This window comes from Pteropus medius, unplaced genomic scaffold (genome assembly GCF_902729225.1).
Source record: "Pteropus medius unplaced genomic scaffold, Ma_sr-lr_union100, whole genome shotgun sequence".
In the NCBI taxonomy this organism is placed as follows: Eukaryota; Metazoa; Chordata; class Mammalia; order Chiroptera; family Pteropodidae; genus Pteropus; species Pteropus medius.
In genome coordinates this window covers 385,927-402,077 of record NW_024348304.1, presented here as the reverse complement: position 1 = coordinate 402,077, position 16,151 = coordinate 385,927, and the positions used below count along the sequence as shown (strand labels likewise).

Here is a 16,151-nt window from a genome sequence, read left to right as displayed (position 1 = left end):
AGTATGGTATTTAATAACTTCCACATTTTGAAAAAAGGACTAAACTGATATTCACACTTCACCAGCTGATTCTTTATTATCTTTGTAAAATTGCTTATTGATAGAATTTAGGCCTCACTAATTCTCATTATTAAACATTTCGTCAGCCCAAACACTCTTCCATGAGATGAGCCACTAGGCAAGTCGATGACATTAGCAGTAAGCAAATCATTCGTTTTAGGCGGTTACGTGTCAGTTGTGCATGACTCATTTGTTATTTTTCCAGCAACCCACTTACTATCTTTTATACATTAAAATGACATATTGGAGACGGTTTTGAAATGTTAAGTGTAAAACTGAAAAATATTTAGGGCGCACCTGATACATAACTATTAGAATCGTGTCATCAGTGGGAGAGAGCACAATAAGCTGTTGGGAGTTGAGTCGCCCAAGAATTTCAAGAGAGAAGCTTATTTCCAGAAGGCGGGAAATTTTAGTCTATGTGCTTCAATGCAAAGACCACACAGTCAGAAGGAAAAAATGACTATGACGTTGCACAGTGTATGTTAGCTCTTGATTTTAAACATTTTAGTGCTGTAATTCCAGGTTACTTAGTTTTGTGTTAATTTATAAATGCACATTTTTATCATAAAATGACAAATACGTAGAATTCTCTAAACTCACTTTCTTGGAATATATGTACTAGTTCATACCTGTTCATTTTTATTGCATTAGAAAATGTAATTATAGTTAAATATAGTAGCACCTATTACTTTAAAAATTAGTGGAAAGGTTTTTACTCCTTTGAAACACTGGGCACAGAGCAGAAGATCATGGACTCTGAAGTCGGAATGACTGTATTTAAAGTTAAGTTCCACCTGTTACTGGATGCAAAGCCTTGTGTAAGTTACTTAACCTCTTGAAGCCTCAGTTGCTTCATCTGTAAAAATGGGGATAATCGTAAGCACACAAAATGCTTCAGAAAATTTCTGACACGTAGTAAGTCCTTCGCATTAGCTGCTATTTCTGTGTCGCTTTGATTGATACATTTTCTGTCTTTGGATCTCGTAGCCTGCAGTGATTCCCCTTAGTTCCAAAGCCCAGAAGTTTCTCAGCATTTCCAAGCTCCATGCCCCAAAGTGTCTTCCCGAGGATGTAGTCACGCACGGTCCGCTGATAGCCACATGCAAAACGCCTTAGTTGTCTCTTCACACCCTTCAATCTTATGCGGCCTCGCACGCGTTTCCTCGATGCCGCCTGTTCCCTAACCCGCTCCCGGTAGGTGTCACCGGCCCGTCTTCTCCACGTGTGTGTGTGGCACTGTCACCAGTTGCCTTAGCGAGGATGAGGCTTGGCTAAGGCTTGCATCATAGAATCCCCAAGTAAAGATGGCTAAAACAAGAATGCTGTGCTCTTACTCGCTCCTGTGACAGCCCGAGGTCAGCAGCTCAGGCCTCCCTGAAGGCCTCGGGGTTTCCCCGCCAGGTCTCCAGGGGGTGGCCCTTCCCTTTGGGGCCAGGGGTGCAGCTCCAGCCTCATGTCCATGTTTAAAAGGGGAGTGAGAAGAACAGGGAGCCTGCATCAGCGGTCTCTTCGTCGAGGTTTCAAAGAGCCATCACGTGTCCTGTTGACTTGACCTCACGTGGCGGCACCGAGCCATTGGGTGGCCGAGCCTGTCATCTTCATTCTGGGGCTGTGTGTGCAGAAGAAGAGGAAGAGGAAGAGTTGCGGAGGGCAGCGGGCAGCCTCCGCACAGAGCCCCCTGAGCAGTGCACGCAGTAACGTGACACGCGACCTGTCACAGTCACAGCCCTCTGCTGGACTGTGAGCTCCTGTCCCAGCCACTTACTCTACGTTCGTCTCCTGTGTGACGCTAAGTGTGCCTCTCAGGGAGCAGGTGCTCCATCTGTATTTACCGAGCATGGGAACTAAGAATTTATTAGCATTTCTCATAGAGTCAGAAATAAAATGGTATCGCATAACTTAATAAAGTCTCTTTTTCGCTAAAATTGCCATTAGGAAAACAAAATAATTTAAAAATCTAATTAGTTTCTTTTGATTTAAAAGTAATTTTAGTATTTTTCCTTCTCTATGTCAGTGCCTCTAAGTCTGATTTTATCCTATCTGGCAACTCGCTTAACTCCTTTGGGTTTCATACAGCTCCCACTGTTAGTGTGGTCATGATAAGAATAATAAAAGTCATTAATAGTATTGCTATCATGTAAAAAAAGACTCGGAAGAAGGAATCTCTTCCAGTGTACTTTTTCTTTTTCCCACAGTAACCACTCTTGCATTTTTCTTATCTTTACTAACGTTCATTTTCCTTTCCCGAGACTTTTGCTGTCTATGAAATATTTGTAGTTTTAAAAGTTGTTTTCGTAACCGAAGTCCTGCACTCATCTCTTAAGCTTTCCTTGGGTTTCCACCCAGATAATACGTGTGGACAGGAGCCCAGGAGTGTCTTTGGTCTGACTGTTCATTTTCTTTCACCTACACGTAATAGCAGACATGGGATCAGTACTCGATCTGAGCAGATTACACTTAGTTGAAACGTACAGCAAAGAAAGGACAGACTGAAATGTCTTGGCCAGGAATGAGACCAGACTTCAGGTGTCTCTGTGGAATCGCTGGAGCTCAAGGAAACCATTTGAAACCACTGGGCAAGAAGCAGTTTGGGTGAGAAGGATGGAAGCTAGGAAAACTCTTGGAGCTTTGAGAACTCAGAGCAAGTGGACATTTCTTCCTGAGGCGTGTATTTTATTTTGAAATGTCTTCCAGTATTACGCTTCCCTATTTCTTCAGTTAGTGGTATTAAAATGAGGATAGGCAAATCCTCAAAGTTGGAGCAAATTTCCATAAGCTGACCTTCTTTGTGAATTCATCCCCGTCACCAGGGAACATATAAAGTTTCCCGATGAAAAAAACACTTGTCGTGTCTTGTTTGCCCAACTCCAGCACGGGCACAGTACTTATGTTCTGTCTGACATCAGATTAATCTTTTCTGTTCAACCTATTAAACAAGAAACTGGAAGAAAGCTGGGGGAAATATTGTAAGTTCAAGAGAAATTTTTGAAGAAGATAAATTTTCAATTTAAAAATCATCACAAAAGCTCTCAAAGCAGAAGAAGAGCTCAATAAAATCCCTTCCAGGCATGCTTGATTTTTCCCTTGGTTTAAAATGTGGAAAGTGTTATTGGGATGACTAGATAAAGTAAATAATTGAGGAAGGAAAGTAGGCACCAGTCCTTCGTCACTCTACGGTCTGAAGAAAAATAACACCTGGGAGGAAATTCATATGGATTTTACATTGAATGGCACAACAAACAACATGGCTATTAATATATGATTACTGATGCCATTTGAAATCTTGTTTTAGATAGTTGAAAACTTGTGGGTCTTTGTCTTTTCAAAATATTTCAATTATAGTAACTCCCAAAGTTGTAAATCATCAAAAACATTGAAAGCCGCATAGTCCAGTTAGGAGGTACACTCTGTCCTGTAATTTTGAGACCGGCATTTTTCTCTTCTAATCATTTATTTAACTCTGCTTTGCCCATGTTTCTTCACTGCTCAGAAAGAGCTCATGTCTCTTATTTCCACAGGGAACATGAGGCAAACAGAATCAATTACATGTACGCTCAGTACGTCAAAAATACTATGGAGCCACTTAATGTCCCAGACGTCACTAAGGACAAAAGATTTCCGTGGACGGTAAGCAATGCAGTTGTAGGCTCGGAGCTCGAAGGCTGTTCTCCCATTGGATCTGCACTGTCGGCCACCCTTCGGCTGAGGGACTGGCCCTAGCATTGCTGATCTGTGCTTTCCCTGGTCTGGGGAAGGAGAATGAAGTAGGGGTTGGTCAGTGATGCTTGAGTATTTTTCTGTGTACTTTTATCAGTTTTTAAAGATATATTAATGAATTACCATAAACTAATTTCGAGGTAATTTATCTATTACCTCCTTAATGTCAGTGACATTTCTTAGGTAGTATTGCAAGAATTCTTCAATTTATTCCCAAAACTTAAATTCCGCATGGCTCGACCTTGTGTAATGGGTGATCTCCCGCCCCGAGTAGCTCTGTGGGAAATGAATGAACGTCTGCCCTGACAGCAAAGCTGCAAAGAGCAGTTTCTCGGACTTTGAAAGCTTTGAATGCTGGCGTTTCCTCTCCCTGTGTTTTAGAAAGGCGTCACACGGTTTTACCGCTTACCTGTCTAGGAGCCCTTCTAGAAGTCCGGGCACCCGGGCAGTGGAAGCGGTGGCGGTGCACACTGTGGAGGGGCGGGCGCTGCCGCACCTCGGGGCCCCCCTTCTTGTTAAGTTCCTTGAGACGTCAGCTGCACCCCAGGTGTAGTGGATGCTGAGTACGTACTTTGCTTAATATTACTGTAAGCTCCTTGGAAAATTTAAAATGGGGAAAAGGGAAATATAGGATATTTATTATTTTTAATGACGTAAAGACTAATCGCTTTATATTGCATTGACGTGAACTTGATCGTAATTTGTACATTTTCTGCGCTCTGGCACTCCAGCTAATCAAAGGTGAATGTATTAGTGGTTTCGTTTGTCCAAGATAGTTTATATAACAGCATCCAGGGGGCACATCTTCTTTTCATAATTTTGGACTGGTTTTTGTTTTGTTTTTGTGTAGAATGAAAACACAGGGAATGCAAGTCAGCAACGCATTAGAAGTTTGCTCTGTACACCTATAAAAAATGGAAAGAAGAATAAAGTGATAGGTAAGCCTTTCCATGAACCTCTTCTCTGCACTTCTGAAAGCAAAACGTGTGTTCTCAGAAACGCCCGTCTTTCAAGTGTAAATTTAAAGAACAAAATGTGGAAAATATAAAACTTGGAAGGATAAAAGAATTTCGAAATAATAACAGGCATTTGTTAACTATCTTATTAATTGTGATTTATTTCTGTAATTATTATAATCCTGTTTTAACAGAATATTTGTTTAGGAATGATGTGTCAAAAGTTAGTAGGCCAAGACATCAAGTTGATAATATGTACTATTTTAGAGTCTCACTTCTTCATTTCTCATTTTTCTTTTTAGAATATGTGGTTTAGGTTGTAGGTTGTATTCATTCATTCATCAAAAATGTTTTTTGAGCATTCTGCACGTGGGATAAATCTGAGAACAAAGCAGAAATCCCTGCCCACGGGGAGTTCACGTTCTTATATGAGGTTCTAGAAGAATATTTGCAAGCAGAGTGGCGGAAGAAACGTATTCTCAGAAAATGGAATGTTTCATATTATTGACATTTGTTTCTTGGCACTGCCGGTTATATCGAGAGTAGGACAGAAAATACGGGGTTGTACGTGCACGGCTGACACTGAAGAGTATCTGAGCTGTCTGCATTCTCCCAAGAACTTGGAACTAAAGGAGAGAGGAGGGCCTTCTACTGGCTGAACCAGCCTTTCAGATCCGCTCAAAATTCACACTCTGTGATCTTGTTGCTGTTTCATACGAATGAGCAAAAGAATCTTTTTAAATGCCAGTCGAAAGAATGAGACTTCTCTCAGCATGCATTTTGTGTCACCCTACTTGAGAACAGAGCCCAAAGTAAGCAAATGTTTTTGGAGAGGAGAAATTCCCTGAAAATAAAAAGAAAGAAAAAAGTAATTCCTCATTGGGGTTTTAGGTCGGAGCTCGATTCCAGGTTGAGAAGGAGCATTTCCAGTGTTCCTGCTGTTTATGAGTGTAACAGGAAGGAGAATTTGAGTTCTCCACTAGACTACCCCCAGAGGCAGCTTGGAAAATGCCACGGTTGTAGATCATTTTTCCTGCATGTCACAGACCAGATTCTGCTCTTATGTAATTCTGATAGAGAATCCCCATAGAGTTACATGCAGAAAGACAAATGGGCCCACGTGTTTTTCGCAATCTTCCTTCTCTCTCATTTGTTTCCATTACTGACACTCAGATGGAATTGCAGACATGAGACCCGGGCGGGGCCTGTTGCCTCGTCAGGCGCAGTCGCTGGGGCCTTGTCTCCCAGCTCCTGTCTTCTTGGCGCTCTGGCTAATCCAGAGGGTCTCCACCGCTTCGCTTCCAACACTGTTCAGGAAAGATTGTTCTCATTCTCCATTTATCTTAACCAAATATTCCCCCTCTTCATTAGGCTAAATATGCCCTGTTCCCACATCCTATTTACCAGAAATTCTCATGCCCATTTTTTCGTACCGATTTCAGAGCATATTTTGAAGAAATTAGTCCTATTCCCAGTCAAAAAAAAAAAAAGTGTAATCACCTCCACTTTAAATAACTTACGTTTTCATCTCTTTGTTAGTGAAAAAATATGAAAAGTATAGTGTTATACTATACATTGCTTGACAGTGAAATATGAGAGAGAAATACACATCTCTTACTGAATATGTGTTCTGAACTGGTTACTCTCATCAAGTGTTGCAATTTGATTCCAAGGCATACATAAATAGTCCAAATTATGTAAGTTTAAATTTGACTTCAACTTCATTTTATTTTTCATATTAAATTCTATCATTTGGCTATATCACTAACTGCTCATGTATGTTTACTATTTGCTGGGATTTTTCTAATGAAAGTGTAATTAAACTGTGCAGTGTCGTCCATGGCACACATTGCTCGTAATGCTTAAATTATCTATTTTTTTCTCAGTTAGACAATTGAAAACTTATTCATAGTTATAATAAGCACCAGGAAATAAGACAGTAGGGACAGTAACAATTGGAATAAAATGAGAAAAAAAATAAAACTAAGAATTTATAGCTTAAAATTATAAAAGTGAAAATCTATAAAACAAAAATAAGTATAGGTATTATAGTTTCAAGAATTGATTGAAAAATAAAAAATAAAAAAATAAGAAAAACTTAATAGTAGCACTGGGAAAGAGACAAGCTTATCTTTATTGTACCGGAAACACTGAGATATTTCAAATGCTGAGGAATTTCTGAAAGATGTGACATTTATACCACTTGTAAGAACACATTTAACACAAAATGGGCACATTTTGAATAGAGATAATGTCAGACAAAATAGGCTTTAAAGTAAAAACATAACGTAAAGGGTCACTTTGCATTGACTAATTTTAAAATCCACAGAGGAAAGTATAATTGTCATAAATGCTTCTAATAAACTAAAATAACATAATTGACATAAAAGCCAAGGCTATTAAAAATACAAGGAGAAATGGACAAAGTGGTAGTCATAGTGAGAGCCTTTCGTATGCTTCTCGTAGAACGTTAAAGTACAGGAAAAAAAATAAGGAAACAGTATTGACTAATATAGAAAATGAAATGGATTTAATTGGCATATGTCGATTTACTTTTATATATCATTAAAAATACAAATTCCTGTCAAATATCCATTAGAAATTTACAAATATTGATGATATACACACATACAACACAAACACCGTCATTTCTGAAAAGTAGAATTGACAGCTACTTTCATGGATCACAATGCCTTAACACTGGAAATGCAAAAAATGAAAGAAAAAGAAAAAAAACTGGAAATGCATAATAATAGGGTAAAATGGAAGGAACAAACTCAGAAACGGAAAAGCATTCTCCTAAACAACAAAGAATTCAGAAGTCAAAACGAAAGTACAGTAGTTCCATGGTTTTAGTCACCCACGGTCCAAAAATATTAAATGAGAAATTACAGAAATACACAATTCCTGTGTTAAATTGGGTGTGGGCATGAGTAGCGTGGTGAAATCCCACACCATCTCGCTTGGGACGTGACCCCTCCCTTTACCTGGGGCCTTTGTGCTCCCTGCTCTTTGTCATGTAGTAGCCATCAGGGTTCTCAGCTTAACGGTCCTGGTATGGCAGTGCTTGTTTTTGAGTCATTTTTACTTAACTATGGACATAAAGTCAGAAGGAGTGATGCTGGCAATTCGGATATGCGAAAGAGAAGCCGTAAGTGCTTCCTTTGCGAGAAAAGGTATGTGTGTACAGGAGAAAACAGTCTCTGTAGGGTTCAGAACTCTGCGGTTTCAGACATAAGGAGGGGTTTCAGGATAAGGGAGAACTACTGTCTAGCATTTTAGAAAATTAATGGTTGTATTGGTGTAACAAAAACTCACGGTAAACAGTAAAAGCTATATGCAAAGAAGATGTATTACTTTAAATATTTTGTTATTAATCAAGAAATAATGAAATTATTTGAAGTGGTCAACTAAAGAAATTATAAAAACAGCACCTTTCTCTTTCTCATCCTCTGTGCTGTCCCCCAGAATAAATAAATGAGAAGAAAGACAGCAGAGGGAAAAATGAAAAGATAAATATATGAAAAGGGACGGAAAGTAAAACAAGAAATATTCGGCAAACGCAATAATAATAAACAAACTTTCAGTACAGATGATATTATAAAAGAAATAGGAATGAGAAAGGAAATCCAATTACAGGTATAGAAACTTTAAAAGATGTTAGATAATGCAGGGTACAAAAAGATAATAATACATTTTGACGAAATGGAAAAATTCTGTCAAAATTGGTAATAACCAATACTAACTCAAGAGGAGTTCCAAATTTTGAAATGTTATTTTTAAAGTAATTTAAAAAAAAGTTATTTTTAAAGTAATTTAAAAAAATGTTATTTTTAAAGTAATTTTAAAAAAAGTAATTGAAATGTTATTTTTAAAGTAATTAAAAAAACAAACAAAACAAAAAACTATTGCCCAAAGGAAATTCTAATCAAAGCAGAAGAGAGGATGAAATAAGGTGATTCATAGGCAAGGAAGAGGCAAAATAAAATAACTTACAAATAATGTGGTTGTTAAATGCAAAAACCCAAGAGAATTAGCCAGTAGAAGCTATCTAAAAAGAGAGTTTAAAAAGTGCCTGGTTATCAAGTTATTAAAGAGAAATCACTATAGTGTATGCTAAGACAAATGATAATGGGAAAAAAATCCCATTTATAATAGTAAAAAGGAGTAAAATTAGTGTGAGATGTGTAGCATCTATAGAAGGAATACTATAAAATTCTGAATAATTTAAAAATCTTTAGTAAGTGAACTGAAATAACATTTCCTGTCATTAAGAATCTATTTTGTAAGATGCCAGCTTTCCCCAGATTAGATTTGCATCAGTTTACATGAGTTGATTGACATGGATACATATCCTTGTCAGATTTTTTTTTCTAGAGGAAGCAGGATCCTTGACCAACATTTATAAAATTCATCGGGAAGACTAACATGTAAAAGGAATCAGAGTTAATGGATAAAGGATAATACAATGCTGAGAAAGTAACATAACTAACAGTATTGGGTGCACGCTGGGAGAGGTGGAAGGCTGATGGAACACAGTAGAAAGTCTAAGTGCAGACCCAAGTCTGGTCGATATAGTATCTGTGTCATTTTTGAAACCAGTGTATTTCATTGTTTCTAAGATACCATTGGTTGAAAGACACCATTTTTAAAATACCTCCAAGAAAGAAAAACATGATTTAACGTAAACTGTGGCTAGCAACTGATTAGGATGCATACTGATTTCAAAAATATGAAGATGTGAACAAGTACCTAATAGTTGAAATAAGTATGAATTTAGTATTTAAGGTAATAATTCAGATCATTAGAAAATTGACACTAAGAATCCAGTAGCAATTTGGGGACCAACTAAATTGAATTAGAAGATTAAATGTGATACAATAAATCTATAAATGTACTAGAAGAAAGTATAGGTTTATAGTAATCTTAAAATGGGGAAGTTTTTTTTTTTTAAAGCAGGACCACTAGTTGAAAATTGTAAAGATGACTACTTTGGCTACTAAAAATTAAATGTTTTATACATCAAAAAAAGAAACTCCTCAAATTAAGATAATTGACACATGACAGGTGCAAAAAATATTTTCAAGGCAGGCGATAAAGGCAGGTCTGGGATGCTGGCTGTGGAGTCCGTGTTAAGTGGCAGGGAGGACATGGGACAGCAAGCAGGGCGGGCCGCTCCACCCTACCGAAAGCCAAGAGGACAGCTGTGACTGGTCACAGCATCTGACCCCTGCAGTTGCAGAACAGGAGACATCGTTGTGTGATTCCAGAAACCGCTAGTCCGATAGCATCATTTCCAGAGACGCCTGCAGTGCCAGCCAGCTCTCAGGGCGCGGCGGCGACCGGCAGAAACGCTGTGTGCACGAGTGCTCGCGGGCGCCGGCGATGCTGGGACACGGGCATGTCGCGGTCACTCTGTGCTGCTGCTTGCTGTCGTCCTCGTGTGTTGTCAAATGTTTTATTCTATGAGCGTATAAATATATAAATATATAAATATATAAATATATACGCTCATAGAATAAAACATTCAACAACAACAATATTTATTAGTTTTTGCTGGCTGGTTTTTGTTTTGTTTTTGGTTCTGCATTAACTACTTTGTGTTTATATTTGAGTGATTCTGATTTTGTGTGGCTTGCCGGTAGATGCGGCATCTCAAATGAACAATTTTAAATTTCGTTTTATATGCTATCTGCTCTTCTAGTCATTAGTGAAAACTATAAATGTGCCCAAGCTTTAAATTTTCTCAGATGAAGAACTCTGTTTGTTATAAACATTCTTCATAGGTTTTTTTTTTTTAAAACCTGGGTATTTTCGTTCAATAGAATTAACTTTTCTGAAGGTTGTAGAGAAATCAGCAGGATCATTATGAATGCTATGTAAATATGACTGCCCATTCCACTGTCAAAAGAGAATGTTATTATATGCCTAAATGGGTCATTTATCTCCATTCCTTTCTTGCCCTGAGCTTGACTCGGTCTGTACATCTATATTTGTACCGATAGCAATTGGATTGTAGCATAAGCACAACTTTAGCTGTTGTGCTCTGAGCTCACTCGATATTTGTACTCTTAACATTCCATTTCAATACCTTTCCATTCCAGAGGTATTGATTAACACTTAATGTATTCATTCAGTGACCTGACAGGCACAGGTCGACCTGCTGTCCGGGAGAGAGCTGCTTGGCTAGGTCACAGCCCAGCAGCTGTGTCTCGTTCCCGCTTGTGGTCTCTTCCTTTTCAAAGACATGCAGTAACTCTCATGAAGTGATAACAAAGAAAAATCTTGTTTATAAAAAACGGACATTACATAGAACACTTGAGTAAAAATCGAAAGGCAATCACAGTGTGGTTTTAGGGCGAGGGTGTGAAACATGCAACTTGCAAGGAAAAGTGACTTGGGAGAGCGACAGCTCCGTGTTTGTAATGTGGGGATTCACGGAGGTTGGAAGACCTCACCCTTGCGTTTTTATCATCCATGGGACGTGTTCTTTGCGGATAATGGATGCTGACTGCCGTTTAGCTGCGGTTTCTACTTGCCGCGTCCAGATCCATTATGCTTTGTTTAAACCTTTCCTTGGTAATGTGTAGAGACGTGATCTGTCTCGCAATGCCAGAGCAGAGAGAGTGATGTCTTTACTCTAAAGCAGAAAAACTCCCGCAGAAAGAGAGCAAACTCAGGAGTACAGACAATCTGTAGCGCTAAAGAAAGCGCCTGCCCACGGTGATGAAGGGACGTACTGCTCAGCCCTGCATCTTCGGGGACCAGGGGCATGAGAGATCTCGGACTGTCCTCCAGGGAAAGCAGATGGGTCAGAGCTGCAGTCGGCCTGCTTCCATTAACTTGGTGAATGTGTTTGGGGTTCCTGCTGGGATGGCAGGCACTTTGCTCGCTGAGGAAGTGAACCCCGAAAAATAAAATCAAGATATGTGGGGCCTACAAAGAGGGACAGAAGTAAAACCCACCATGGTACACCAAGCGACAATGGTGAGGGCGTACAAGAGAGGTGCCTGCCTCACCGGGAAAGTGGAGGCCCCAGGAGCCCACTGCGAAGGCGATGTGGGGATCGATTGGGTGCCAGGGAAGGGGGCGTGGGGAGCATACTGACCGGTGGACAAGCACAGGCAAAGGTGAGGGCGGGCAGGACGGCGGGGGACCGTTAGCACTGGCATGAAGGGCCTCGAGCTGCAGGTGTGAAACGTGGCCTTTGGGGCTTGGCCGCCTGAGGCTGAGATTTTAGACCTAGGCCCACTGGGTGGCCTTGAGCAAATGACTTCACCTTTCTCCATCTGTTAAGTGGGGACAGTCACACCATCCTCAGTGTAAATCATGAGGACGAGAGGCCTTGTTTGTACTGGAGCATTTAGCCCAGGCCTGCCCCACAGTGGGCACGTGATGGGGTCTGTGGTTATCGACTTAGAGGCAGAAGAGATAAGAACTTTAACAACAGGGAGTTTCACCCAGAGGTAGGAAGTCACCCAGCTCCTCGCAGTGACCACAAAGCTCAGGATTCCGGAGAAAAACTAGTTCAGTGAGGATTTATCATGACGTAGATGTCACCTTCCATTTATGTTGACGACATGTTTGACTTTGGAAAAGAGGCAAGGACATAGGAGGTTTTAAGTTTCCTCAGAGAATAGTTCTGCTTTTGTTTCTAAGTAAATAGTCCTTATTTGCATTTTATTCGGAGTATTAAAAGTTGTCTGCAAACATGATTCTGCTGGATGCAGAGGCACATACTTGAAATTTGAGGCCATCTCTGTGAATCGCCTGTTTTCTGCGTTCTGTTTTGTATGTAATTGTTTTTTAACTTCTGGTTTCTCGATAAGGAAAGGCAGTCTGCGTGACCCAGAATTCTGATGTGCATCAAAATTATTCTCTTGGCAAGAGCGCAAAAATCCAATTAGTCTCCAAAGGACAAATTGTCTTTGGAGACTCAACTGACCTAAAACTCTGGCAGAGTCTAGAAGAAAATAGCACTCCAGGATTTTTTGAACACAGGCAACACACGTTTCGGACTACGTGAAATGAGTCCCGTGTGAATCATGCAGTTTCCTCCTCCAGCTGGTACCCATGAGGCTCCGTTTGCTTGTTTGGAGATGCCAGACATCCCCAAAAGTGTGAGACAGTCCTTGGTGGGGGGAATATGTTAAAGTCAGTAAAAACTGTGATGGTCACAAATAACATTTGCTCCGTTTCTGGGTCGTTGTAGGGGTTTGCCAACTTGTCAATAAGATGGAGGAGAACTCTGGCAAAGTCAAGCCTTTCAACCGCAACGATGAACAGTTTCTGGAAGCTTTCGTCATCTTCTGTGGCCTGGGGATCCAGAACACGCAGATGTATGAAGCCGTGGAGAGAGCCATGGCCAAGCAGATGGTCACCCTGGAGGTGGGCCGCAGCCCGGGGGGCGCCTCGGTCCCCACTTCCCAGCACCCAGTCCCCCAACCCCTCCACTCACTGTGCCTGTGACATAGCGGCACCCTCACGAGTATCGTGTCTTCTAGAGGGTCAGGACCTTGCATCCTCTTTTAACAGCTAAGGAAACAGACCCAGAATCTTTTAGAAACTTGTCAAAGGTCACATGACCAAACCAAAACTCAGGCGGTGTGTCCCGTCCATCGTCCGCTTTTTTTGGCAGGAAGCAGTCATTGACCTGTGAAATCTCCAGTCACACAGGTGGTTACTGCCACTGTGGCCTGCCTGCCCTGTCTCCATCCCTCCCTGCGAATCGCTGTAGTCACTTTAGATATAGTCATTTTATGAAAACAAAGCAGAAAACAAAAACGAAACAAAAGCAGAAACCCTCAGCACTCTTGGAGAATCAGAGTAAGGAAAAGAAAAAAAAAATCAAGGAAAATCAGGAATAGTTTAAACTCTTAGACGAGCTGCTTCACAATCTCTCAGAAACTCAAATTGGAGACTTATGGACCGCACTTCTGGGAATCCCGATGGAATAAAGTCTTGCATAGAGGCTGGGAGTCTGCATGTGACAGAGCACCCCCAGGCGGCTGGCGAACCCCTGTCCTGGGGACTGGCTGGCCTCGGGTAGGTGCCCTGCCCTCCCCGGTGGGCCAGCCCCTTCCAGATGGATTTCACTAACTGCCTCGAAATGTGCACTTTGTATAACAGACGTGCCTTTCATCATAGACCAGTCTGGGGGGGTGGACTTCAAGAAGTGCGGGTGCCTCTGCTTGGCCCTTTGTGCATTTCTATGAAGTGTATTGGAAGTTGGCCTGCTCCCACCTAGTTGGGATGAGTGGGGATCAGTATTTGGGATATAACTTTTTCTGAAATCCCTAATAAGTAAATAGCCAACCTAAAAAGCAAGAAAGTTATACATTAAATGTCAAGATTTACCAGTAACTGAGATGGTTCACTTTACTTTCTAAGGCAAATACAGAACACTGAAGTTTAGCTATAGTATTATATATGAGACCTCAGATTATAAACTTCTTGTGTGAAATTTCAGTTCCAAATGCATGCACGTGCGTGCACACACACAAATATATTTAAATTATGTATATGTACACACATGTACATACAGTTTAAAGTATCTGAAAATGGCTACCTTCTTAATAATGATTCTCGAAGTGTTGGGGTTTTTTGTAAATCTGTGTTGGCTCTGTCAAAAGTAAACTTTCTAAATATGTTTTTAAAATATGATAGACATTTAAAATATAACCACTCCCCTGGTGAAAAAGAATGTCTGAAATAGTATCCCATTGCTTTGGGTTATCGCTTTTGAGGATGGGAATGAATGCTTCTGATGCTCAGTTGTAAGAGCTAATGAGTGAGCCCGACTCCAGGTCCACCAGGCCAGTGGAGAGTTCTAGAGCAGGGGCTGAGAGCCGGGCCCGAGGCCCCGTCCTCTCACTGGGCTTGAGGGCACAGCCAAGCCACGAGCGCCCCTGTGCCTGGGTGGGTCCCTGGCCGGCACGGGAGTCCTGAGTGCAAGCGTTCGGCACCTCTGCCGTTGCGGCCCCGCCATGCAGTTTTTCTCTTTGAATTCCCCAGTGGGTTCAGGCTTCATCTGGAGGCCACGTCTGGACTACTTGCTTTCCAGATATCAACATTAAAATGTCAGTTCATGCAAAGGTTTTTTTTTCCTAATTCTGTACACAAGCAAAAATAACTAAAATCAGTATTAAAAAAAAAAATCTAAATTTTCTGCCAAGTTTGAGCCAGTAGTGTGACTTATAAAAAAACGTGTTTGTCACGTAGCAATGTCAAAGGAAGAGTGACACATTTCTCTGAACGTAGGGAGGGCGACAGTTTTCTGAAACAAACCATGGAATTGAAATCAGAGATTTTCCCTCTGTCGAAAGCAGACGACAAAAGAAGGTTTGACGTTCTGAGCGGCCTGCTTGTCTCTCCGGGCAGTGTTAGCAGAAGCCAAGCTTGAGGTTCTGGTCTGCGTCCGGCGGCCCTCTCTTCTCTAACCTGTCCCTTGTTTCTGCCCGGCAGGTTCTGTCATATCACGCCTCAGCAGCAGAGGAAGAAACGAAAGAGCTCCAGTCCTTGGCGGTAATCCTCCCCCCTTCCTCTGTGAAAATGGCCAACTACAGACACCTAGTTAATGCGTATATATGCCTCTCTCAGGGCATCTGCTTCCACTAGCAATGGTTCCTTAGACATTTAATCAAATGTGGTAAATATTTAGATGGACACTCGTAACAACATTCAATCAACTCGAATTTCTCGCAGGGCTGCAAAGGCACTGATGATACAGAGCAGAAGATAATAACTTGTGTCGACTTCATAATACATTAATACATTATGTGATTCTGATCTCTTTGCTAATAATTGCTTTAATCTTTACATCTATCCCAGGCCAAAATTAAATTTAGTTTCCAATGCCTGGAGCAGTGGCCAGGTGACTGCGAAGTGGTTGTCTCTTAGGGAAATAACACAAAGATGTGATCATTGTCACTGATAACCTACTCTGCATTATCAAGACTTGAAAGTGGTTTTAGTTTCTGACCATACGGCTTACAGAGCGTTATGTGAAATCAGGTCCAAATAAGGCCAGTTCCTGAATTCTCGTTATGCTCTTATTCAGTGTGCTGAGAGAGAAAAGCGCAGCACAGTGGTATCTGTTCTAGGTTTTGATTGAGATTAATGAAAATTTGAGGCACTTACATATTTGCAACCACGGGCTTAGATTTGAGACGACGGAGGCCGGGTCTGTGTGAGCTGTGACGAGTCATAAGGAATGAGAAGGGCGTGAACAGGTCCCAGAGCTTCTTCCTCATCGCCGTCATCATCATGGCCCGCCAAACACGAGTCCCCCATGCCCTGACATGCGTTTCCCACGTACACTGCCACGCTGAAGCTGGGGCAGCCAAGTCACTGGCTCAGGGAAGCGGTCGACCCCCAGCAGGTCACACGGTCACATGGTCGACCCCCAGCAGGTCA

At 41.1% G+C, this 16,151-nt stretch overlaps 1 protein-coding gene across 5 annotated transcripts in view; it reads left to right on the top strand.

Annotated features, from left to right (window-relative positions):
* Positions 1–16,151, top strand: part of PDE5A (phosphodiesterase 5A) — a 103,966-nt gene that overhangs the window by 54,006 nt on the left and 33,809 nt on the right. For all 5 annotated transcript variants that reach the window (XM_039879510.1, XM_039879509.1, XM_039879511.1 and 2 more), the window contains 4 exons: positions 3,582–3,690; positions 4,631–4,718; positions 12,949–13,124; positions 15,201–15,260. In XM_039879510.1, the coding sequence (XP_039735444.1) occupies positions 3,582–3,690; positions 4,631–4,718; positions 12,949–13,124; positions 15,201–15,260 (433 nt within the window). The remainder of the gene's footprint in view (positions 1–3,581; positions 3,691–4,630; positions 4,719–12,948; positions 13,125–15,200; positions 15,261–16,151) is intronic.